Below are 27,304 nucleotides of genomic sequence, written 5' to 3'. Positions count from 1 at the left end.
AAAATATAAATATTTTAAAACAAGGGCGGACTCCAAGAGCGACGTTCCCCTCGAACACTTGCCCAACTTTCTACCGTTTTAAGACAAACAAAAATATTTTTGGGGGAACGGGAAAAAGATCCTCATCTGAGGAGAGAAGATCATGCAAGGAAGAGAAGGAAGAGGAAGTAGAGAGAGAGAGAAGAGAAAGCTGAGAAGGAAAAGGAAGCGGAGAAAAGAGAGGAAGAGGTAAGGTTAAATATAAGACAGCGCTAAGTCAGCATAACTGTTTTGCACTTTGAAGAGATACGAGGACAAGGAGCCAGGGGTGGGACGGAGGGAAGGAAGAGTACCCAACTACTTGCACCATCGGGGGTCGAACTCCGACATGGAGAAGAGGAATGAGCTTGGATTACTGCACTAAGGCAGAAGATACCCTTAGTATCCTAATATCCAGAGGACACTACATGTATCGTATTCATACTTTATTCATTAGTTATACATTACTTCATGTAGTATTTTCTGTAAGTACAAGCATCGTAGGGGGTGCTAATCGTTGCCTGGTGTGAGAGAGAGAGAGCAATCCGTCCTATTAGTTAACAGATCACGTTTTGTACCTTATGGTACGTTACAAATGCAACCTACTATGAATAGTAACTGCTCACAAATGCCTGAATTTTCTGCGCATCAAACTCGAGAGATCAGGTGGATTTTTGGGGATTCATATGTTTCTAGTTAAGAAGGTTAGATTTTTGACGGAGTGGCGAATCGCGAAAGAGAACGAGCTTAGCTGTGGCTCAAGCCTCCCACCTTCATCCCAGCTCCTATCCCCTCAACATACTTAGACACAGATCATCCCAAAGGGAGAAAGAACTACGAAGCGAGAGAGAGAGAGAGAGAGAGAGAGAGAGAGAGAGAGAGAGAGAGAGAGAGAGAGAGAGAGAGAGAGAGAGAGAGAGAGAGAGAGAGAGAGAGAGAGAGAGAGAGAGATAGAGAGAGAGAGAGAGAGAGAGAGATAGAGAGAGAGAGAGAGAGAGAGAGAGAGAGAGAGAGAGAGAGAGAGAGAGAGAGAGAGAGAGAGAGAGAGAGAGAGAGAGAGAGAGAGAGAGAGAGAGAGAGAGAGAGAGAGAGAGAGAGAGAGAGAGAGAGAGAGCCGGAATAAAATACATGCAAACAGCCAGAGAACCAGAAAATAAACAAAAGTTCATGGTATTACCCAGACAGCACAAGACCATAGGGTAAATATCGACAACAGCTGCCAGAGACACTCGGCAGTTGCTTCTTTACTCGGCCACACAAAATCTATCTGGACAGATAAGATTGTGGTAATAAAGGGGAAAATATTACTGTTATATATATATATATATATATATATATATATATATATATATATATATATATATATATATATATATATATATATATATATATATATATATATATATATATATATATATATCTTCCTCAATCAGAGTAATGGAGGAATGTAAACAAAGAGGAAAGATGAGAAGGTAAAAGGAGACACACACACTGAGAGATGAAAGTGAACGATACATTAAGAAAGATAGAATAAAAAAAAATGACATTTGATGGTAAATGAGCCAACGAGGCTGCGAGTGTCACGAATCGCCTCCTTTACCTGCCAATCAGGTAATGGAGGTCGTCTCTACACCCCGCCCCCCCCCCCCCCCGAGGGCAAAATAGACCCCTCAGAAAGGTCTATAGAATTGAAAAATATAAATCATACACTGGAAAGAGCAGAAAGTTGACTCCTTTTTTTTTTTGTAACTGAGAAAGAATGAGAAATGATGCTAACGATGGAGTAGGGTAAAGAGAGAAGGGTGGGGGTGTGGGATGGGGGTGGAGGGCAATTTGTAGCGGGGCAGTGGTTGTGGTGGTGTGAGCAGGTTAGCATAGTTAGGTTGAGTTAGGTAGTGTGAGCAGTCAGCACAGTAACAGTAGCGAGAACAGGTCAGCACAGCAGTAGTGGCGGGGAAGGATATGATCACCATAGGAACAGTGACGCTTACCTGACAGTGACTAATACCCCTATTTTGGACTTAAGCTTTTTTGCAAGTCTGGTGAGAACTGAGCTTTGTGTCGGATGTGGCGTCCACTATTTTATCTTTCAGTGAATTTCACTTAATGACCACCAATACAAGGAACAAGAATATTATTCCCGTTTTTGTAAAAACTACTTTGCATTTCCAGCTTCCATCCAGGTGATATGTCGATAATTAGATGAATTATAAGTTAAATCATGATAACAGATAATGCATTTAAATTAGAAGTGAAATGCTTGTCAATAATTACAATAGTTCTACCGAAGGCTGGCCAGGTCTAACAAGCCAGGGAAAGCAAATCTCTCCCAATGAAGGATAAATAGAGCAGACAGACGCCCAAATGACTGGAACCCAATTGAAGCATAAAAATCCGGCAGTCGAGACGTTTAATGTGAAATGGTAATGTTTGCGTTTATCCTGATGAGTCTTCACGGTATTTACTGAGTAAATACCTCGTGTGCTGAGTGGCAGGCCTGCGATGACGATTTTTATTTTTTGTTTTACAAATGTGGGTACAGGAGTAGACGCCTTCAGACCCCTCTTGTCGTAGGTCATGGTAAACCTTACCTTATTAGTGTTTCTTTGAAACTCGACTCTCTCTCTGTCTCTCTCTGTCTCTCTCTATCTCCATCTCTATCTCTATCTCTATCTCTATCTCTCTCTATCTCTATCTCTGTGTCTCTGTCTCTGTCTCTGTCTCTGTCTCTCTCTCTCTCTCTCTCTCTCTCTCTGTCTCTGTCTCTGTCTCTCTCTCTCTCTCTCTTTTACCAGGATTGCCCGTTAGGTCAAAGGGGGACGTGACTGCTGAGTTTACAGCGGTTTGGATTCGTAGTCCTGGGTTCGATCTCCGGTTGAGGTGGAAACAAATGGACAGAGTTTCGTTCACTCTGATGTTCCTGTTCACCTAGCACTAAATTCGTACCTGGGAGTTTGACAGCTGCTACGGGCTGCTTCCCGGGGCGGGGGGGTTAACAAAAGGAGGCCTGGTCGAGGACCGGGCCACGGGGACGCTAAGGCCCGAAATCATCTCCAAGACAAACTCAAGAGAGTTAAATTGAGTACTATTTCTTACACATATTGCTGTTATATTTTCGGTATCATCGTTATCTAATGCTTATATAACTAAACCATTAGCATAACAGCAAAATTTGCCTTAATCTTGCCTGTGCAACAGCTATTGCACTTCTGGCTATGAACTCTTTCAACAATAAATCACGATAGACATCAAATAATGAAGGACTAAAAATAGCTTCTTGTTTGGTTCATTTTTTAGTGAGATTTTTTTTAGAGGAAGTAGTACTCCATATCACAGCTACTTATACATACTAGATTACAGCCATAAGTATTAAGCATTACAGAACATGCTTTTCTGCTTAGCTATTCTTTAAAAAAGAAATGTAGTGTGTTAAACGTTGTCAAGACATCAAGAGAAGAGAGAGAGAGAGGCAACAGAGCTGCTTTTTGTGTTGAATTATTAACTATTTTCCTCACTATGAAACTGCCAGGTCGTGGAGTATTCAGTTTCCTTAGTAAACAGGTTCCTGCGACGGCGCTGGAACCAATCGTATTGGCGTTTACCTTTCATTGGAGACTTTCGGCGCCGTGGAGAGAAGGGGACCTGTTGCATGGGTAACAGCTTCTCCCCCCCCCCCCCCCCTCCGTATCAACCTACACTGGCTTTGCGCCCTGGAGAGGCCATTCCAGACTGACAGCCAGAGTAACTAGATAGTCTCCTGAAACTGATGGATACCTACTACTAAGTAAACTTAAACTTTGCATGCATAGCCTTTTCTCTGAGTCTATGAGGTCCTGTTAATGGTTAGTGCTCGTCGGTTTACGTCTAGTCTCCATGTGTCACTACACTTTCCACACTTTCTTTTAGTTTACATTATCTGTGTATAGCTTTGTGTTAATCCCGTACGGGGCATAATATACATGTTAATTGTACCATCCTTTCTTTGAGATCATGTCTAACAAAATATTTCGAGTAAATCTATAAATTTTTAAATCACAAGATAGATATTTTTCTTAGGAGACTTAGAAGTGGTTTTATGAATACCGGGGGGGGGGAAGGGTGGGAGGGGGGGTATCGGTAAAGAAGCAAGTAACATACACTTTCAAATTGAATTTTTTTTATTCAAAAATATAGATATTGTATAGTTTATATATCTTAGTTTTATGCAGACATATATTAAAACTCAGATTCAAATACAACCATAAATATGTGTACACATATGTTCATTCGCCATGGCGCTGTGAAGACGTACTTTGTTCACCCGTGTGTTCATTGACAATGTTCTTCCTCTACGATGCCTCTGTAATTACCCTCGACAAGTTTTAAGTGTTCTTTTCTCTCTTGTCAGGTAAGGTCTCCTTCTTTCTTTCTTTTGTCAGGTAAGGTGTTCTATTTCTTCAAGGTGAGGCCTCTGGTCCTTCCTTGAAAGGTCATGTGGGAGGTTGTTCAAGTTTACATATATATATGCAAATGGGGGAAATAATACATATATATATGTATTCCCCCACAGCAAATGACAGCACAGTTTTATAATGATAAATTTGACTTTCCCTCAGTCTTAAAATCCACACCACAATGACAAAAATATATCTTACAATTTTCACTGAGGCATAAATTTGAATTTTGTACAATAACTATGCATCCTAAACTAGTGGACTCTGACCAAGAACACCGAGCATATTCCCGGAGTTGTAACGTGGCACTTTCATTCTCTCTCAGCAACGTCTCATCTTATTCTTGTCACATTGTTCTTGACGTATTTTAGAACAACCCCCAGAACCTGTTATGTTTCTGTAATATCTTTACAGAATACCTCCTCTTCGTTATAAATACAAAATATCTTACATAGTCTTACAAACATACAACTTGTCTACCTTGCAAGTCCAAGGAAGAGGAGAGTCAGTATCTCAGCCCTCTTGTTTCATGTGTGGCTGGCATTTCACGGTCTTCCGGAGTTGGTGGCTTACGGAAACTCGTGGCTATTGGAAACTCGTAGCCTTTGGAAACTCGTAGCCTTTGGGAGTTCGTAGTCTTTGCTAGTTCGTTATCTTTGGGAGTTCGTGATCTTTGGGAGTTCGTGGTCTTTGGGAGTTCGAGGCCTTTGGGAGTTCGAGGCCTTTGGGAGTTCGAAGCCTTTGGGAGTTCGAGGCCTTTTGGAGTTCGAGGCCTTTGGGAGTTCGAAGCCTTTGGGAGTTCGAGGCCTTTGGGAGTTCGAGGCCTTTGGGAGCTCGAGAGAGCATCGCTCGGCAAATAGTGAAGGACTTTAGTGGTCAACGACGCCTCGTCGTTACGTTTGCTTTTCTGTGGCACGTTGGGTTGCTGTGGGTGGTGGAGGAGTGTCATTGGCGGGGTCGTGGGTGTCGCAGGTGACACTACACTTACACCTTAGGATCCACTCCACCTGGTAGTGGACAATCTCATAGTTGTCGCTCTTAATGTCGTCATACTCTGTGTCGTCCTCCACCGTCAGGTTCTCGTGTTCAAGTAGAGGCTCGTCGTTTAGGTCCTCTTCGTTGTCCTGGGGGTTGTCGCCGGTGTTTAGGTCGTCGTAGATGAAGTTAAAGTCGTGAGAGCCTCTGTGAGGGCGGCGTGAGCGCTGTGGGGAGGTGAGAACAGCCTCCTCTACCGGTTGACCTTCATCCATCATGTCGTACACGCTGGGAGAGGGCGTGGAGGGCTGGTGGGCGTGAGGGCGTGCACCGGCGAGGGCGGCGTGGGGGGCGGGGAGCAGGTTGGTGTTGGCGTGGAGGGGACACAGGAAGGCGATGGAGATGGTAGTTGAGGTGTGGACGGTACAACAGCGGTCAGGACAGGCACCGCACGTCTTGGGTCTGTAGCGACGCTCGCTGACGCACCAACCTGCGCGTAGACGTACCGCCTTGACGTTCCTCTGCGTCGCCTTGCACGTGTGCCCGCGCTGCAAGTACACAGGATGGTCAGTCTACACTAGACAGTACACAGGATGGTCAGCCTACACTAGACAGTACACAGGATGGTCAGCCTACACTAGACAGTACACAGGATGGTCAGCCTACACTAGACAGTACACAGGATGGTCAGCCTACACTAGACAGTACACAGGATGGTCAGCCTACACTAGACAGTACACAGGATGGTCAGTCTACACTAGACAGTACACAGGATGGTCAGCCTACACTAGATAGTACACAGGATGGTCAGTCTACACTAGACAGTACACAGGATGGTCAGCCTACACTAGACAGTACACAGGATGGTCAGTCTACACTAGACAGTACACAGGATGGTCAGCCTACACTAGACACTACACAGGATGGTCAGCCTTTCACTAGACAGTACACAGGATGGTCAGCCTACACTAGACAGTACACAGGATGGTCAGCCTACACTAGACAGTACACAGGATGGTCAGCCTACACTAGACAGTACACAGGATGGTCAGCCTACACTAGACAGTACACAGGATGGTCAGCCTACACTAGACAGTACACAGGATGGTCAGCCTACACTAGACAGTACACAGGATGGTCAGCCTACACTAGACAGTACACAGGATGGTCAGCCTACACTAGACAGTACACAGGATGGTCAGCCTACACTAGACACTACACAGGATGGTCAGCCTACACTAGACAGTACACAGGATGGCCAGCCTACACTAGACAGTACACAGGATGGTCAGCCTACACTAGACAGTACACAGGATGGTCAGCCTACACTAGACAGTACACAGGATGGTCAGCCTACACTAGACAGTACACAGGATGGTCAGCCTACACTAGACAGTACACAGGATGGTCAGCCTACACTAGACAGTACACAGGATGGCCAGCCTACACTAGACAGTACACAGGATGGTCAGCCTACACTAGACAGTACACAGGATGGTCAGCCTACACTAGACAATACACAGTAATATAACATTAATATAAGTCATTATGATTATAATAATTCTAACATGAATAATTATGTGAATAATAATAGCGATGATATTAAAAAATAATAACGTATAATTTTGCTAATTATTCATAAACAGATAAAGTTGGAGATATTAAGCATTCTAAAAACTCTGAAATGCGGGTGGTGATGAGAATTGAGAGAGTTGGTTACGATTGAGGAACCTGTGCTCCCAAGTCTTGCTCCTAAGTCTTGCTCCTAAGTCTTGTTCGTAAGTCTTGCTCCTAAGTCTAGGGATTTAGGAGCCAAGACAGCAACCAGTACGAAGAGGTGGACAGTCTAAAAGAAATGCCAAAGTGGAAGGCAAGGAACTGAACATAAGAAACTGCATTGGGAACAAAACGTAAGTGAATATCGATATGCTCTGTTTCTATATCCTGTGTATCGATATAAACCATATAACCTCACGTCTTATCTCCTCTCTGATATAACCTCACGTCTTAACTCCTCTCTCATATAACCTCACGTCTTATCTCCTCTCTCATATAACCTCACGTCTTAACTCCTCTCTCATATAACCTCACGTCTTAACTCCTCTTCCAAGGTTCGTCATCAAAATTTTCGTAAAATATTACCTATTTATGTCAGTAAATGTTACTTTGTAAAAGGGAATTGGGAATATTTTCATGTAGTGACTAACATCTGGTACAATATTACATCAGGGGTCGACCAGATTCCTTGGTTGGATATTACATTTTTTGGTTCACAAAACTCGGGAAATATTCAAGTAGTTTAAAAATAAAATTGCAGTCAAGCATTATTGGATTTTTTTATTCCTGCCTAAATAAAAGCCGGAACCTTTTGTAAAGAAAATTGTTTATATAAACGCTGAATGTATAATAACCGTGAATATTGACCCACGGTGAGTAGTGACCCACCGTGAGTAGTGATCCACGGTGAGTAATGACCCACGGTGAGTAGTGACCCACGGTGAGTAGTGACCCACGGTGAGTAGTGATCCACGGTGAGTAATGACCCGCCATGTGTAATGACCCACGGTGAGTAATGACCCACCGTGTGTAGTGACCCACGATGAGTAGTGACCCACGATGAGTAATGACCCACCATGTGTAATGACCCACGGTGAGTAATGACCCACCGTGAGTAGTGACCCACCTTGAGTAATGCCCCGCCGTGAGTAGTGACCCCACTGTGAGTAATGACCCACCGTGAGTAGTGATCCACCGTGAGTAATGACCCGCCGTGAGTAGTGACCCCACTGTGAGTAGAGACTCACCATAAACAATTGCTCCACCATTATGAAACATAATATTTCCTTACATAAGAACCGAGCTTCTACTTTTAGGCAAACTGGACTACACACTTTTACCGGAATAAAGATATCATGACTATTCCCTGGAGTCACATAATAGAGCCCCAGGACCCCTCTATTAGAGCCCCAGGGGGAGCTCTAGCTCCCACTTGCTGCTACGATTCTCCCACTGCGTTATAGTCAGTCATTATGTTAATCTAAGATACTCATTCCCTATTTCACATTCATCTTCCTGCCACGCGCGAGGGACTCGGAGATCTTTAGGTCGGGAAATGCTCCTCACAAATTCTTTTTCCAGCCTTTGTTATCAGCAGTTTCTTTGTGTAATCTTACGCTCGTCCGAGCGCCAAGGAAGGTGCTCCTCTGAAGCTCTGGACTTGTGCCCCTCTACTCAACATGCCACGGGAAATGGGTATACAGAAGACTATGGTTCTGCAGACCACACAATAACGTGGCTGAAGATATCATGACCAAACCACACATCAGAAGATGGAGAAACGACGACGTTTCGGTCCGTCCTGGACCATTATCAAATCGTATGTGATAATACGACTTGATAATGGTCTAGGACGGACCGAAACATCGTTGTTACTCCTACTTCTGATGTGTGGTTTGGTTTTAATATGGTTCTGCACCCGTCGTCATTCTGTCTACCAGATATGGCTGAGTAGTTTCAAACAGAATTCTTATATAAATGCATGCAAACAAACAGGTGGGCACGCACAGAGGCACGAAGGAATCACCGGACACGCACATATTAGCATAATTAAACACGCACAAATCATCAAACTAAAATAACGTACATTGTGAATAATGTAAAATAGTGTCTTAGACATTTTTCGAGAACTGTACTTGAATCAACACACCGCTCCCTCCCTTACGTTAATTCCAGCACAATTCCAACTCAGTGTTGCCTTACAACCAACTGCCTCAAAGGACTGGCGTTAACAACTTCATTCGAAACTAACACTATCTATCTATCTATTCTGATTTATAAACATATATATGAGTTTCATTCACCTGATATACGTAGTAAAACTCCTCCGTTCACTGGCGAGTGGTGAGTACCGTAGTCCGGCTTGTCCGTTATCTAGGTCGTTTGTTCGCCTAACTAGCTAATGGCTAGTTCAGGTCAGCCGGGATGTCAACGCAAGGAATACCCCAGTGTTGGGTTGGCCTTCGTGTGCGACGGGTGTGTGTGTGTGTGTTGTCCAGGATATTTGTGCGAGTTTTGCGTGATATTTGCTTTTGCGTGACAAGTGTTTTTATTGAGTTTGAATATGTTTTGTGCGCCGTGAACACGCTGCCCTCCGAGTGACTTTATACCGTGTACACGCTGCCCTCCGAGTGACTTTATACCGTGTACACGCTGCCCTCCGAGTGACTTTATACCGTGTACACGCTGCCCTCCGAGTGACTTTATACCGTGTACACGCTGCCCTCCGAGTGACTTTATACCGTGTACACGCTGCCCTCCGAGTGACTTTATACCGTGTACGCTGCCCTCCGAGTGACTTTATACCGTGTAAATGTTGCATTTTATAAGAACAACTCTGGAGTTGTCAGTGACGCGATGCAAGATTTAACCCAGAAAGTTAAAGGGAATAACTTAATTTGACGACACGCCCATCTGACCCACGACACGCCCACGTGGCCCACGACACGCCCACGTGGCCCACGACACGCCCACGTGGCCCACGTGGCCCTCGACACGCCCACGTGGCCCACGACACGCCCACGTGGCCCACGACACGCCCACGTGGCCCACGACACGCCCACGTGGCCCACGACACGCCCACGTGGCCCACGACACGCCCACGTGGCCCACGACACGCCCACGTGGCCCACGACACGCCCACGTGGCCCCAGACACGCCCACCTGGCCACGACAATCGTGAGTAACGATAGCCACACCTCGGAGCGTCAACTGTAAGTACAAACCTCTTTAGTTCTTCTTTTCTTTTGAAGTCACCGGATTAGCCGCGTCCAACAGCCTGGTTGACCAGACCATCAACCAGGAGGCCTGGTCAGAGACCGGGCCGCGGGGACCTTGACCCCCGGAATCAACTCAAGGTAACCGCATGGTCCTTCGAGTTCTATCTCATCCGGTATGAGGTCCACCTCATCCGGTATGAGGTCCACCTCATCCGGTATGAGGTCCACCTCATTTAGTATAAGAGTCATTCTGCCCTAACCCTTTTGTTTTGACCTGATGTATCGTACCATCGTTAGTTGGTAGATTACATACGGTCACGAAGTGTTTGAATGTAATTGATCTTCCTTGGATGGCCAGACTCCGCTCCTTGCTGGAATATTCCCGAAGATGGAGGCAAGATTCTGCTGCGACGTCACAAGAACTGCATCATCTCCAGCCAATGTGTGTATATATTACGTGTGAGACACATGTTATATATACATACTGTATGGGAATATGTATGAGAATAGTTCTCTAATAATGATTTAGATGAGTATTCTCATACAGTTCAATTCATCGGTAAGTATTTTTCAAGTAAAGAGAATGAGGCTACTGATTGTAACTATATGGTGAACGTATATTGATGAACATAGTGATTGTATAGTGAACATTGGTAAGTGTCCAGAGATTACTTATATGTTACATTGTGACAGATTTTCCGAGTGGTGACTGGGAGCGAAGAGGAGGATTGTACAGTGAGGAGAGCCAAGAGTTACGTCACAAGGCTGGAGCCGGATAGCTTACCGTCACTATCGTAATGTGACGCCCACACACATCTGGCTCCGACAGTCATGACAGTGACACCATAACACGTCTACTAATGTAAGTACAAACGTTTTTAATTCCTCCTTTTGTTATGAGTCACCATTCCATCATAAGGGCCACCTCATCTAGTATGAGGTCCACCTCATCTAGTATGAGGTCCACCTCATCCAGTTTGAGGTCCACCTCATCCAGTATGAGGTCCACCTCATCCAGTATGAGGTCCACCTCATCCAGTATGAGGTCCACCTCATCCAGTATGAGGTCCACCTCATCCAGTATGAGGTCCACCTCATCCAGTATGAGAGTTATTCCACTCTTACGCCTGTGTTTTGGTCTGATGTATTACCATTAATATTTATTAGAACGTCCCGTATAGTTAGGAAAGGTTCGAATATATTAACTTTCCTCGTGCAGACGATGAGTCACAATAACGTGGCTGAAGTATGTTGACCAGACCACACACTAGAAAGTGAAGGGACGACGACGTTTCGGTCCGTCCTGGACCATTCTCAAGTCGATTTAACTTTCCTTGGTTGGCTTGTCTCGGGATCATCTTGGTATATTCCCGGAGGTGAAGGCAAGAGTAACGTCACAAGACTGACAACATCTCCAGCCAATGTATATACATTACATGCTTGCGAGTGGTATAATGATTAGAAGAATATATATAGTTCAATTAACGTGTGTATTATTTTTTTTTTTAAATAAAAGAATAAGATTACTCAATGTAATATGTTTAATATTGAAAACTTAGTGACTGCATTACATATATTTTATGTAATTACATTTAGATTATATAGATTTATATTAAGACAGACTTTCCAAGTGAAAAGTCAGAGCGAACAGTAGCACTGCAGACTGGTAAGACCCATTTAGCAACCCCATCATCTGTTAATATTTTCCTGTGCATTAAATGTTCTCGTTTTGCTAATCAGTCTCATTTCTTGTCCCTGTACAAGAAATAATAGACTGCACGTGGTACTTAGCGATGTTAATAGAAACAATCACATAGTGATTGGCTCGTCGTCAAGGTTATACCTAACAATACTTCAGTGAGAAAGAGCTGAACAAAAAGGTTTAGTGGGATTACGAGGGATTAGTGGGGGGGGGGAGGATTTCCATGTTAGCGACGGGCGGAGCATAAGAGAACAGGGGTCAGTTTCACGAAGCAGTTACGCAAGCACTTACGAACCTGTACGTCTTTTCTCAATCTTTGGCGGCTTTGTTTACAATTATTAAACAGTTAATGAGCTCCGAAGCACCAGGAGGCTGTTTATAACAATATCAACAGTTAATTGGGAAGTTTTCATGCTTGTAAACTGTTTAATTAATGTAACCAAAGCCGTCAAAGAGTGAGGAAAGATGTACACGTTTGTAAGTACTTGCGTAACAGCTTCGTGAATCTGACCCCAGGTGTGTGACGAGTTGTTTTACCTCATAAATAATGTTCGATCTTTTAAAAGTGTGAGGTGACTCCAAAAGTGTGAGGTGACTCCAAAAGTGTGAGGTGACTCCAAAAGTGTGAGGTGACTCCAAAAGTGTGAGGTGACTCCAAAATGGGCAGCTGAAACTAGCGAGGTGACGGTAGTTGGTGATTGCTTTTTAGTTTTTGTTTTGTTTTTCTTTGCTGTACTCACCTAGTTGTGCTTGAGGGGGTTGAGCTCTGGCTCTTTTGGCCCGCCTCTCAACTGTCAATCAACTTTTTTTTTTCTGTGCCCTGCTGTGGAGGGGAACAGGTGGAGATCGGAGTACCCAAGGCCTCACATGATTATAAATGTCTCCAATAAACCAAGTTAAGACTACTCAATAGTTCAAGGGATTTTGAGTGAGAGTTTCGGCCTCACACACCCTGGGGTCCATGGTTCGAGTCTTCTAGAGACCAGGTGACTGGAATAGATAGCTCCAGTTTGAACCTTTCTTTCCCCCCCCCCCCCTGGTGTCTCGCTGCGCTTAGGCAGGTCAGCAATGGTAGGATGTAAGAGAAACTTCTCTTCTGTAAATATATCCTCTCACCCACCACTTCGAATTTAATTCTTTAGCTGAATTCAGGTGTCAACGTCTTGAAAATATTTCGAGCTATCTCTTACCACTGTGAAAGCGTTCCCGTGTATGTCCACGACATCACCAGCCAGGAGTTCTGCTTCGTCGCCTGCATGTTCTTGCTGTCACCCCTTCTAGTGTGCCCTGTTACCTCTCTTTGTTCCTTGCCACCACCCCCCTCTGTTCTCTGTTAACCCCCCCCCCCCCTCTCTCTGTGTTCTGCTTCCTCCCTCCTCTGTTTCCCCCTCTGTTTCCCCCTCTGTTCCTCCCTCTCTGTCCCCCCTTCTGTCCCCCCCCCCTGTTCTCCCTTCTTAAGTCTTAATCTTTCGTTATCATGATGGAGGTTTGCAATACAAACTTAGACATCAGCTGTTGGACTTAACCTGATTGGTCAGCTTGAGACTTCCGCCAAGGAACACTCTGAGGGTTTCTTGGGGGCTCTTTAATAAACGTCTATAATGTAGATTTTCTATTTGACAACTTTTTTTTTTGGTATTCACATATTTAGTCTATCGTCTGCATAATTATAGATCTGTTCATGCCTTCATTTCTGACTTCTCTATTTTGATGTTTAATCTTATTTGCAGTGAAACGTCTTTGTTCTGCATATATGTACGAAGGGATCTATTGTTGTTTTTATTATTATTATTATTATAAATATTCCCGGTAGCAATATCCATCCTTTTGGGCTTGTTGGTTCAGCGATGGTCTCGCTAATAGCAGGGTCGGCGTTCGAGCCCCGATGGTGCAACTAGTTGAGTATTTTGATATGATGGCGCCTAATTAGGCATATATGTAGACTTGTATATAACAAACGGTATCGGATAGCGAACTACAGTAAATTAAATCTAGAATGGGCAATAGCGGCCATTTTGCAAACCGTCCGCCTTGAACAGATAATGAACCTACTAGTTCCTTGTAGTTCATTTTAATAATTGTCGTCCAAAAATGTGAAAAATTGCGAAAGGTGTCACTAGTGTTGTGTGTTTTGTATTAATTTTTGTGAAAACTAATAGTTTGTGTCAACGACTTTTAAGCAGTTTTTAAAGCTTTTAATGTAATTTTAATATAAGTTATTTGATTTAGAGCATTTTTTTGAGAAATATTGAAATTCCACACAACATATTGAATTATGTTGTTCTTATTGTTAAATTTTTTCACTTGGCTTTAGCCATTTCTTTTTATCGTTGTGTGTATAGCGAAGATGGAAGACCTGGGGAGGGGGGGGGGGACTGAGGAATGAGTGAGAGTCAAATAGATAGTTAACATTCAGGAGAATTAGTTTAAAACAACTTGAGGTGCGATGTACTGGGAATAGCAGATGGGAGAACACCTCCGGCAATCTCCCTCAGTCTCGACTCGTTTCTAGTTGTGCTGTTGCAAACTACTGTTGCACAGACCAGCATACAACACATACGTGAATCATACACATACATACATATTAACGACACATACGTGAATCAAACACGCGCTGGTTAAGAATGAATTGAAGTTGAATATCTCTATATTATGCAGGCGATGAGTCACAATAACGTGGCTGAAGTATGTTGACCAGACCACACACAAGAAGTTGAAGGGACGACAACCCTTCAACTTCTAGTGTGTGGTCTGGTCAACATCTCTATATTAGCCTGTCACTTGATGTCACCGACGATAGCCTGAGTACTGTTAAACCACCACTACAAGGATATAATAATTAGCATTCTACCTCACTGACCCTTATGTGGTGCTTCCTGGAGGCGCGCACATAGCCGGGCTGGTGTTGGGGCGTCGTCAGCTGCTGACGGCGGAGGTCCTGACACGGCCGCAGTTGACACAGACGAGTCTGGTTGATCAGTTGACAGCGGGCGTTGTCGGTCGACCAGCGGACCGAGACGCCGGCGCCGCAGCTCTCTAGTGAACACCGGGACCACTTGCCGGACCCTCGTTCGCACTCTGGGGGACCCACAGCCTTACCTGGGGGAGGGGGGGAGACACTCGGTCACTCACTGATCGGTACTCATCCTGAGGGACCCACAGCCTTACCTGGGGGGGGGGAGACACTCGGTCACTCACTGATCGGTACTCATCCTGGGGGACCCACAGCCTTACCTGGGGGGAGACACTCGGTCACTCACTGATCGGTACTCATCCTGGGGGACCCACAGCCTTACCTGGGGGGGACACACTCGGTCACTCACTGATCGGTACTCATCCTGGGGGATCCTCAGCCTTACCTGGGGACCCACAGCCTTACCTGGGGACCCACAGCCTTACCTGGGGACCCACAGCCTTACCTGGGGACCCACTACCTTACCTGGGGACCCACAGCCTTACCTGGGGACCCACTACCTTACCTGGGGGACCCACAGCCTTACCTGGGGGACCCACAGCCTTACCTGGGGACCCAAAGCCTTACCTGGGGACCCAAAGCCTTACCTGAGGACCCAAAGCCTTACCTGGGGGACCCACTGCCTTACCTGGGGGACCCACAGCCTTACCTGGGGGACCCACTGCCTTTCCTGGGGGACCCACTGCCTTACCTGGGGGACCCACTGCCTTACCTGGGGACCCACAGCCTTACCTGGGGACCCACAGCCTTACCTGGGGGACCCAAAGCCTTACCTGGGGGACCCACAGCCTTACCTGGGGGACCCACTGCCTTACCTGGGGGACCCACTGCCTTACCTGGGGGACCCACTGCCTTACCTGGGGACCCACAGCCTTACCTGGGGACCCACAGCCTTACCTGGGGACCCACAGCCTTACCTGGGGGACCCACTGCCTCACCTGGGGGGATCCTTACTGCTGTTATGACTGTGCTTCTCTCTATGTTGTCCCAAGTGGATTGTTGTGCGCCTCTAACTACCGGCTGTGGATTAAGTCCGGGGTTCTAATTGGTCTGCTGCTGTGAGGTTTCTGTTTTGTACACATACAATAGTGTTATTCAGTGCTGATTTAATTCTACCACAGTTATGGTTTGGCATAGTGCACTGGTTTCTTCTGACACAGTGGCGAATTTTTGTGATGTTTGTGGTGAATAGTGCGCCTTACTAGCTGATGTGGTGTCATTTGACGGCCTCAGTGCTGTGTTGAGTAACTGACTCGCCGCTTCACATGGTTTTATTTAACTCATTATGCATGTTGTGCCTTCCAGACGTGCGTTAGGGTGTTGGGTTCGTCTCTTAGTGCTCTATCGTTCCGCAGTAACAATCAGTAAACAAACTCGGTGCTGGATAACATCTGGCAGTAGTACCAACCTTGGCTTCCCAGCCTTGAGGTCTTTATGGCGCCTGAACGCTCAAACAAGATGCGGTCGCACTGACGATCACATCTACGTTAGAACCACTGCCAAAGTTCTCCTTTTGGTCTCGTCGTTCTCGAAGACATCTAGGGTTTGCTGGTACGCTTGAGAAGTCGTGGTGTAAACTGCGCTCGCGTTAGTGCTGGAGAACCTGTGTTTCAGCTTGGGAAAAGCCGTCTGCAACTTTGCTTAAATATCTGCATTAGTGCTTAGGATTACTGCATCAGCCGTGCTGGTACACAGCCGTGTTTTATTAAAGGCTCTTGTGCTGTTGAATGTATTTTATTGTTGCTGCAAATGAAGTGCGCCTACTTAGTCCAAACAACATTACCGTTCCTATGCCTCGCATATTAAATTGTAATGGTTGTGTACATGATGTTAACCATGTAAACAAATGCTTCAATTAGAACTCAAACAAGTACTCTACATTTGATAGTTTTGGCAAGCAGTGGCTGATAGACTGTGCACTACGTACTCATCCTGTACAGAACAGCCTCGTCCTGTTCACATCATACTCACCCTTTGAACTATATCTCTGAGAAACTACAGAAAATAAAAAATGTATTAGACACCATTTGGTGCCTCTATGCTCGTTCCGCTTTGATGAAAACTTTTTTTTTGCGATGGTTATTTAGTAGTCTGAACATTTTAAATTTAAATACAACAGAGCTGCATTTATCTGTAAGAACGGAGATATTTTTTCCCCTATCAGAATATGATGATACATCTCGTGAAGGATGTGATCTGAACGACGGTGGGTTTCACAGTCTCTGATGGCGAGATGAGACTGTGTATAAACCCCAACAAGTCGTATATGATAGAATTATTTTTTTTCACAACGCTACACACGGAACACCTGAAGACCGAGTGCTGGTCACACTTGGATAAGAGCTACGGTAAATTATTATAGTCATGTCTGGACCAAATCTTTTGGCGAAGGAAATAATTGAGACATATGATCCTGTCTTTGATGCACGTGTGGTGCCCTGAGCCTTTGTAAGCAGCTTGGGCTCGTGCTGGAGACTCGTCTGGGGTATTAAGGTTAAGGATGTGGATAATTATGGTCAGGATGTAACAAAGGGAGTGAGGAAAGGAAGTGGAAGGATGGAGGAAGAGAAAGGATTGACGGAGGAAAAGATAGGATAGAGAAAGGGGTGAAGGACGGAGGGAGTAAGGAAATGAAACATAATTTTGTTGAGAAGTAGAAGGAAGAGACAGGAGCTAACAATAAGGAAAGGAAGGAAGAGATAGAGGAGATAATTAACACAGGAAAACATTCAAAGTTGCGGGGAAAAAGGTAACGATTGAAGAAGTAGGATGAATAAGAGGGAAAAATAACCAAGAATGTTGAAAAGTAAATCAATAGGTTGTGCTGTTCAGCAGCTGATATCGGCTGACACAACACACACTCGCGTGCGCGCGCGCACACTCGCGCTAGTGATCGCAAAATCTTAGCACATGAAAGCTGTGTAGTCGCTCAGCGCTGGAAGGCGCTCCTCGCTGACTGCACCCTTAAGGAACAGTTCGCTGACCACACCAGTAAGGAACACCTCGCTGACTGCACCCTTAAGGAACAGTTCGCTGACCACACTATTAAGGAACACCTAGCTGACCACACCACTAAGGAACACCTCGCTGACCACACCATTAAGGAACACCTCGCTGACCACACCATTAAGGAACACCTCGCTGACCACACCATTAAGGAACACCTAGCTGACCACACCATTAAGGAACACCTCGCTGACCACACCATTAAGGAACACCTCGCTGACCACACCATTAAGGAACACCTCGCTGACCACACCATTAAGGAACACCTAGCTGACCACACCATTAAGGAACACCTAAGCCACAGGTCCAGCCTCATAAAGATATCCCCCCCCCCCCTAGATGCTGAAGATGTTCAAGGCTCTGTTGTGGCCAGCAGGAGGTTTAACCTCTCTATGCTCGACCCTTCGGGAGGCTGAGCCCAGAGCCTCACACGGTTCCACATGAGTGAAAAACAGACTTAATACTGTATCTCAATACACACATTTCTTAGACCTTAATTATTTCCATAATCTAATGAATGTGTTAAAATTATCTACAATTATTTCTCCTTTTAAATTCATGGTGGAAATGGCTTTGATAGGAGTTGCAATTGTTATTTTAACGACACTTTGTAAGCTGTTTATTACATGCAAATGGGTAGAGGTGGTGCATGGGTTTAGTAAAATGTGACGTAGCCATATAGGAGGCGTCTGTAGGGCAGGAGGGGGACGTTGGTTAGCTGTGAACCCCAAACACAGCATCTCCCGGCTGGAGCTTGGAACTCTAGCGTTGCACTACGAAGCTTTCCTCTATGTATACATCCGGCTCGCCTCCACCGCCGGTAGTTCTCACTATGCTGTCGGTGGAGATGGGCTTCGGGCCATGTTCTTCGTTACTACTAAACCATTCTTTCAGTCATTCCAGGAATCAAAACAGTGCTGCTCTATTAACGTGCATGATAACAAGTAAATTATATAACTATGTTAGCTCAAATTAGCATTATTTGCTAGTGAATATATTAAAGAAACAATTTAAATCCAAAAAACTGGTGTTTTACAGTGTGCTTAAGCCTGATCTTCAACAATAGAAACAGACGGTGAGGCTTCTCACAGGGATCTCACACCACCTTCAGAGACTTGATAATGAGGGAACCTCCTCTCGAGCTCTCAACAAGAGATGCCCTTCATACCTCACAGCATGTATGGGAGGAAAGCAGATACCTTTCCCTATGCTTACTGTTCCGTGTTCCCTTAATGCGCTGTGCGTTGGCCTGTTTGGTAGCTCCACTAGTGTGTGGTTATAACAAGACTGCACTTACATACCTATACACTGTTGCTGATAAATTGCTACTGTGAAACTGTGAACACAGTGGCTATTGTTATGAGCGCTAACTAAACATATACATAGGTAAGCCCTTTAGAAACCGGGAATCATCAAATTATACACAAGCGTTTCGCAATTCTCTCATTTGCTAAATAATATATATCCTTGGGTTGGGTCGTTAGATTCGAGTCATTTTAATATCCATTATCGAGCAGCTTGATGCAGGAAGTGACTCGAGTCCTTGCAAACGATTGGTGTTTCCTTGAAGACCACAGTTGAGGGTCGAGAACGACCAGTAACAAGGTGCTCTGTTCTCAGGTTGTTTGACTCACAGCGAAAGGCTGTTAACTTTTGTATTATAAAGTTCCAGCAAACATTTTCGGATCCATATCCTTGAAAAATACAGATATGAGTAGAATTATGAATAGAATTATGAATAGAATAAGGAGAATTAAAGAAATTAGTGGATTGAGAAATAGAAAGGCATGAAGAGAGGGGGATGAAAATGGGAGACGCGGTGAACAGAGAGGAATAATGAAAAATAAAATAAAATAATGAGGGTAGGGGGAAGTGAACACGGTGAGTGGAGTACACGAGAATGAGAGAAACAGACGTCTAAATTACAATATTTAGAACTTATTTTAACTCTCGTTAATATAAATTAATAAATGCTAATACTTTTTTCCAGCTTGGCATTAATTACTAATATATGTTTAAAGAAAAAAATACGTGTTTTTTTTGCATAGCAATTATACATTTTAATGTATATTTTATTGCTGTTTTACTGATTAAAATATTGTATTTAGTTTTATATTAACTGTTTTATCTTCATAAAAGGCCTAATTATATTTTATATTATTGTACTTTGAGTTTCCTCGATATTTTGTGACCCGGAATAATTTGTTTTCTATTGGGAAAATGTGTTTGTGAATCGGCCAAGGCTTTGCTTTAGTGGCGTCTGGGGGAAGCCAATATTAAAGACGCACATGTACGGGCATAGATACACACACACACATACTGTATACAATGACACAGAAACACACTTCCGTATTAGGAAGCTAGGTAGTCGATAGCTCATTCCATATTTGGTTTCGAAAGCAAGTATTCTGGTGATAGAAGGCAGAACAAAGAGGATAAAAATTACTTTGGAGAGCTTCTGTAAAACAGAACCTCAAAGGCGTCTGAAAAAGATGAAAGGGTAAGGGAGGTATAGCTCCACCCTCCCTACCCATCCCTACCTCCCTTTCTTCCCCATGGGCAGACACAAGGTGTCTCGGTGGTTAAGATTCACGTGTTTTAGTGTTCATGTCTCGGGTGAGTAGTCATTCACATTTGCAGGTGAATGTGAAAGAAATATATACCCCCATGCATGACACAATAGGCAAGATGAACGGTATATCGCGATTATTACTTAGCCTGCTATTTTCTAAGCAAAATGCGCTTTTCAAAGTTATTTCTAAATTCTATCCAAACATGAGAGCTCTGGCGATGAACTACTGCAAGTAGAGATGCATAAGACAGTAGCCACTAATGGAATCTTATTGCAAGTGCAACGGACTGGGATTACCAGTCTAAACTATGAGAGAAAAATATTGGGGGGTTTGAAGGTGCCTTTATAAAATGACCGAGATACAGCAGATCCATTATATTGAAAAGATCAATCTCTATGGCATCCTGTCCTCTCACGGTACAGCTATGGCCACTAGTTCAGATTCTTGCCACGTCTATGGCAACCCGTCCTGTCACTTGGGGCATCCTTGGCACCTCGTGACAGGTTGACGCACCTGTCTTATATACTGAGCCTTGTTAGCTGCGCACCTGTCATACTGAGCCTTGCCAGTTGCGCACCTGTCATAATGAGCCTTGCCAGTTGCGCACCTGTCATACTGAGCCTTGTCAGTTGCGCACCTGTCATACTGAGCCTTGTTAGCTGCGCACCTGTCATACTGAGCCTTGCCAGGTGCGCACCTGTCATACTGAGCCTTGACAGTTGCGCACCTGTCATACTGAGCCTTGCCAGTTGCGCACCTGTCATACTGAGCCTTGACAGTTGCGCACCTGTCATCTACTGGCAAGTATCTGAGCCCTTCCAGGGGGCATAAAGACGGAAAAAGAGTGAGCCCTGGAATTGAGCACAGAGGAACAGCTGTCCATCTCTCGCAAGGAGAAGTTCAAAATATTGGAGGATATGAGGCAAAAATAAGACTCCATTATGTCAAAAATTGACACGACAAAAAATTCAGTTTCTAGCGTACTAAGTATAGTAAACGGTTTATTGTTAAAGGTTAAGATCAGACGATCTTTGAACTGAATCTAATTTTTGGAGTCTATTGAATTTGCACTTAGAGTGTGTGCTAAATTTATAGTGTGGTAATTTAAGGCCTTTAAGTTGAGGCCCTCGCGGTGTTCTTCAGACAACCTGATGAACATCTTCAAAGGATAACTGATCAACCAGGAGGCCTGGTCGAGGACCGGGCCGCGGGGACGTTGAGCCCCGAAATCATTGCTAGGTAAAGTAGCCTTTCTGTTATTCACACATCAGGTTGCAAGCACCGGCGTCTTGACAGCCTGGTTGACCAGACCACCAGCCTGGAGGCATAGACAAGAGACCGGGCCTCGTGGACATTGGTTCCCGGAACCAACAACAGGTGCCTAGTTAGGCAGATGCAAGAAGTGAAAGACAGAGATACTTAATGTATTAAATGTAAATGTATGGCCTAAGGACCATTCCCAGAGTGCGACCAATGACGCAGTTAAGGTAACTGAGATCACCACCAATCACTCGCCACCGCCTGGCCATTCTCGGGGATGCCACCCACTACAGTTAACTAACTCCAAAATGCTTATTTACTGATAGCTGAAAAGAGGCTTTCTGTATAAGGAAACGCGCATAGAGTTACTTCGTCCTGCCTGGGAATCGAACCCAGGACCAATCGGCAGTGCGCCGACAACTTTACACACTGTGCGGCTTGTGTAATACTCTAGAAGCCGTTCCTTAAGTGTAACTACTGTTTAGATTGAAAGGTCGTTCCCTGTGTTACTAATGTAAGGATTGAAAGGTCGTTACCTGTGTGTTACTAATGTAAGGATTGAGAAGCCGTTCCCTAAGTGTAACTATTGTAAATGTTGAAAGGTCGTTCACTATGTATGACTACCGTAAGAGGCCGTTCCTACGTACAATAACTATTACAAACCATCCTCTCCATCTTTCCAATAAAGTAATCCAAGTGTGTGTAGTGGCCTAGTAAAAATTACATGAACATGTTTTTGCAGTGCGGCGAGTAACACCAATATTTGCCTCTTCTTATATATTCCATTACTTATGGTAACAAGTGGTTCGAGGTCCTGTATATTTGTTCGATCAATAAATGCCTCGCTTGAGGATCGCCTCATTTAGTACCTCGTATTTTGCACGTTGAGGCGACTCGAGAGAATGACCTGATTGATCATGCCTCACGTTGACAGTTGGAAGGGCAAACCAAAAATACTCCTGTGTTTGACAGCTTAATAAGCTTTAAATATTGTTTAAAGCTTTCTTGATTGTATAGGACCCTGAAGGACCCTACAGGGCCCTGAAGGACCCTGAATGACCCTGAAGGACCCTACAGGACCCTGTAGGACCCTACAGGGCCCTGAAGGACATGCTCGATACGCCTTGAAAACCCTAAATCAGTTGTCAACCTTAGCATAGGTCGAGAGAATTGGGAATCTTGCCTTGAAATTTCTCAGTTCAAGGCGCCTCTAGGGAGGGGTAGTGGGGAGGGAGATTGTCCTTTCCATGTGAGTCTCAGTCCTGGGAAACTGGTGAGACTCACCAGTCTCATAGAGTAGTGAGAATTATCTCGCAAATCTCCCTTCGGTAAACTAGCAACTCTACGGACCTGCCTATAGCCTCTTTCGGAAATTCAAGGCCTAGCTAAGTTTTGCTAATGTTAAAGACGGGTTCCTATGTGTAGTTATTGTAAATTTTTCAAGGCCGGTCCCTATGTGTAGCTATTGTAAGTACCTCAAGGCCGGTCCCTATGTGTAGCTATTGTAAGTTTCTCAAGGCCGGTCCTTATGTGCAGCTATTGTAAGTATTCCGAGGCCGGTCCCTATGTGTAGCTACTGTAAGTATTCCAAGGCCGGTCCCTATGTGTAGCTATTGTAAGTTTTTCAAGGCCGGTCCCAAATGTGCAGCTATTGTAAGTTTTTCAAGGCCGGTCCCTATGTGTAGCTATTGTAAGTTTTTTCAAGGCCGGTCCCTATGTGTAGCTATTGTAAGTTTTTTCAAGGCCAGTCCCTATGTGTAACTATTGTAAGTTTTTTCAAGGCCGGTCCCTATGTGTAGCTATTGTAAGTTTTTTCAAGGCCAGTCCCTATGTGAAGCTATTGTAAGTTTTCCAAGGCCGGTCCCTATGTGCGGCTATTGTAAGTTTTTTCAAGGCCGGTCCCTATGTGCAGCTATTGTAAGTTTTTTCAAGGCCGATCCCTACGTGTAGCTATTGTAAGTTTTTTCAAGGCCAGTCCCTATGTGAAGCTATTGTAAGTTTTTCAAGGCCGGTCCCTATGTGCAGCTATTGTAAGTTTTTCAAGGCCGGTCCCTATGTGCAGCTATTGTAAGTTTTCCAAGGCCGGTCCCTATGTGCGGCTATTGTAAGTTTTTTCAAGGCCAGTCCCTATGTGAAGCTATTGTAAGTTTTTCAAGGACGGTCCCTATGTGCAGCTATTGTAAGTTTTTCAAGGCCGGTCCCTATGTGTAGCTATTGTAAGTTTTCCAAAGCCGGTCCCTATGTGTAGCTATTGTAAGTTTTTCAAGGCCGGTCCCTATGTGAAGCTATTGTAAGTTTTTCAAGGCCGGTCCCTATGTGCAGCTATTGTAAGTTTTTCAAGGCCGGTCCCTATGTGTAGCTATTATAAATTTTTCAAGGCCGGTCCCTATGTGCGGCTATTGTAAGTTTTTCAAGGCCGGTCCCTATGTGCGGCTATTGTAAGTTTTTCAAGGCCGGTCCCTATGTGCGGCTATTGTAAGTTTTTCAAGGCCGGTCCCTATGTGTAGCTATTGTAAGTTTTTCAAGGCCGGTCCCTATGTGCGGCTATTGTAAGTTTTTCAAGGCCGGTCCCTATGTGTAGCTATTGTAAGTTCTTAAGGCCGGTCCCTGTGTGTAGCTATTGTAAGTTTTTCTAGGCCGGTCCCTATGTGCGGCTATTGTAAGTTTTTCAAGGCCGGTACCTATGTGTAGCTATTGTATGTTTTTAAGGCCGGTCCCTATGTGTAGCTATTGTAAGTTTTTCAAGGCCGGTCCCTATGTGTAGCTATTGTAAGTTTTTCAAGGCCTGTCCCTATGTGAAGCTATTGTAAGTTTTTCAAGGCCGGTCCCTATGTGTAGCTATTGTAAGTTTTTTCAAGGCCAGTCCCTATGTGCAGCTATTGTAAGTTCTTAAGGCCGGTCCCTATGTGTCGCTATTGTAAGCAGCCCAAGGTGCAACTAACGTACGTCTATAAACTCCACATCTTCATAGGCGAGTTGAATGGTCCTAACGTTCATGCATAGAGCCTACCGAGACAATTGTTTTAATTCGCCATTACTGAACTTTTTGTAAGATATCTACGTGAACATTTCCTTACTTTGTGCATTTGACTTATGTCAATGTTAACTTACAATTTCGCCAGCACCAGGACTTCCCAAATCGTTACGTGTGGATCTGAATGCCACTCACTCAGAAGGTGACTGTACGATATCTATAGAACCAATCAGACTGTGTGTCTCACAGTCTTGTGGCTCATCAAGCTAGCAAATGGACTAAACGAAATAAATGCTTTATTTCGTGGCTAATTTCATTTTTATTCCTAAGCAACTGAAGGTTAAAGAAAATGTTCCTTAGATAACGTCATGGATAGAAGCAAGCAGTTCTTCAAGCACGTTGGAGATGGAGGAGACTCGCCCAGAACATTGTGCATGTGCACGACACCTTTCAACAAATTGAATTATCAGAAATGTTGACGTTGTCAAGTTTAACATTGTTAAACCCACAGGCTTTCTTGCAAGATAATTCACTAGAGACCAGACCTCAGGAGGCGGATACACCGTGAGACTAAAGATGCTGCGAGTTGATCGCCAGCATCACCGGGAGTGTCGCGGGTTATTCGCTAGCTATAAGCCATAACGAGGCGCCGATGGTGGTCAAACCCACCCATTACACCCAGTAACCTGGTCGAAGTAACAGTAACAAACAGCAATTGCGTCTATCTCGCGTCAACTTTCCCCGAATTCCGGAAATGTACTTAAAAAACACGAAAAAGTTTAAAAATCGCGAGAACAGCAAAAAATTCAGCAACCAGAACAATAATAAATCCCTCCAACATTATGCATCGCTCCTCGTGCAGCAGCCCAGCCCTCCCGTCTCCCACTAGTGGTGAGATAAATGGCCACGTGTGTGAAGGCTCACCCATCTCTAAAGCCTTTGGAACAGCAAGTATACAACAAGGCTTCCAGGAACCCAGCATGTGCCCATCTCTGGTGACGTACCTCATCGCACGACGCAGCCACTGCGCAGAGAAACGAAAACGGCGCGGGACGCAAAGGGTGAGGGGAGGAAAGAGGGAGTAAATTCGCGAAAAGTTTTGGTTTATTCCAGTCCGGAAGCGAGTGTAAAATAGAATCAATTCCACTAGTGAACCCACAAGACAGGAAAGCTTGTGGCTGCTGCAGAGGGTGGAGCAGATGCCTGGAAGCGCCTCCACTTTAAGATGATCAAGATCTCTTTCTTCTGCTGAAAAATGTCTCGTGTGAACCTTAATCTGGGTGATGCTCACCTCATCTCGCTGTCACTGGAAGCTGCTGTTTCTTAGTTCTGGCATCTACTACATTTTCTTCCACATTCATTTACATCGGAATAAATTTGGAAATGGGCCCGAGTTAGAGTCCCTCATTACACCCACCAAGAGATAGTAATTACAATTCCGTTTGTATTCTTACTAAAGTAATTTTATTTTATATGATATTGTTAATTCTCTTTAACCGAGAAGTTAATCAGGAGAAATTAATATTTAGTAAACAGCATCGAATAAAGAGCCACAATAAACTAAAGTTAGAAGCTTTAAGCCAAGAAGACCACACTGTTCATCAGACACTTTTCACACTACACATTTTTAGGTGTCATCCAAAACCGATGTAAATGTATAATTAATTCTTGCACTCCTCAGTAAGGTAAAATATTTTCTTCTGCAAGACAGACATGATGGCTGACAACCATTCTCAGTTTAACGAAATTTCTTCTCATATAGGTTCGATCCCCCAATGTCTTTCATGGTATATTAATAGCTGAGTAGCCATTTTCTAGTGACCGTCATTGGCGTCCAATTATCGAGGTTAAAAGAGCCTGTTAGGATTATCGAGGTTTGCCTAGGCCAACGAATGACGTTTTACGTGATGCAACTCACAACAGTCGGTTATATCTCTTGGGGTACCTGTTTACTACGAGGTGAACAGAAGCCTCAGGTGTAAGGAACCGAATTCAAACGTCTCGCCTTGCCCGGGAATCGAACCCGAGACCTTTTGGTTGTGGAACGACTGCACTTAAAAGATCACTCCATAGAGTACGAAAGTTAAAAGGTGTAGCTTATGTTGATTAGCTACTCTCTGGGTGTAGCTTATGTTGATTGGCCGTTTCCTGCGTGTAGCTAATGTTGGTATTGATTGGCCGTTCCCTGCGTGTAGCTAATGTTGGTATTGATTGGCCGTTCCCTGCGTGAAGCTAATGTTGGTATTGATTGGCCGTTCCCTGCGTGTAGCTAATGTTGGTAAGATTGGCCGTTCCCTGCGTGTAGCTAATGTTGGTATTGATTGGCCGTTCCCTGCGTGTAGCTAATGTTGGTATTGATTGGCCGTTCCCTGCGTGTAGCTAATGTTGGTATTGATTGGCCGTTCCCTGCGTGAAGCTAATGTTGGTATTGATTGGCCGTTCCCTGCGTGAAGCTAATGTTGGTATTGATTGGCCGTTCCCTGCGTGAAGCTAATGTTGGTATTGATTGGCCGTTCCCTGTGTGAAGCTAATGTTGGTGTTGATTGGCCTTTCCCTGTGTGAAGCTAATGTTGATATTGATTGGCCTTTAAATGTAGCCTTGGTCTTTTTACGC

At 44.5% G+C, this 27,304-nt stretch overlaps 1 protein-coding gene across 1 annotated transcript in view; it reads right to left on the bottom strand.

Moving 5' to 3' along the window:
* Positions 1-4,152: 4,152 nt before the first annotated feature.
* Positions 4,153-27,304, bottom strand: part of LOC123753878 (uncharacterized) — a 111,754-nt gene continuing 88,602 nt past the window's right edge. Inside the window, exons 8-9 of the mRNA XM_069306826.1 lie at positions 14,764-15,002; positions 4,153-5,974 (exon numbers count right to left, since the gene is read on the bottom strand). Of these exons, the coding sequence (XP_069162927.1) occupies positions 5,345-5,974; positions 14,764-15,002 (869 nt within the window). The 3' untranslated portion in view covers positions 4,153-5,344. The remainder of the gene's footprint in view (positions 5,975-14,763; positions 15,003-27,304) is intronic.

This window comes from Procambarus clarkii, chromosome 6, assembly GCF_040958095.1.
Source record: "Procambarus clarkii isolate CNS0578487 chromosome 6, FALCON_Pclarkii_2.0, whole genome shotgun sequence".
Lineage (NCBI taxonomy): Eukaryota > Metazoa > Arthropoda > Malacostraca > Decapoda > Cambaridae > Procambarus > Procambarus clarkii.
The sequence above is the reverse complement of the archived record's forward strand: the minus strand, read 5'-3'. Positions and strand labels throughout refer to the sequence as shown.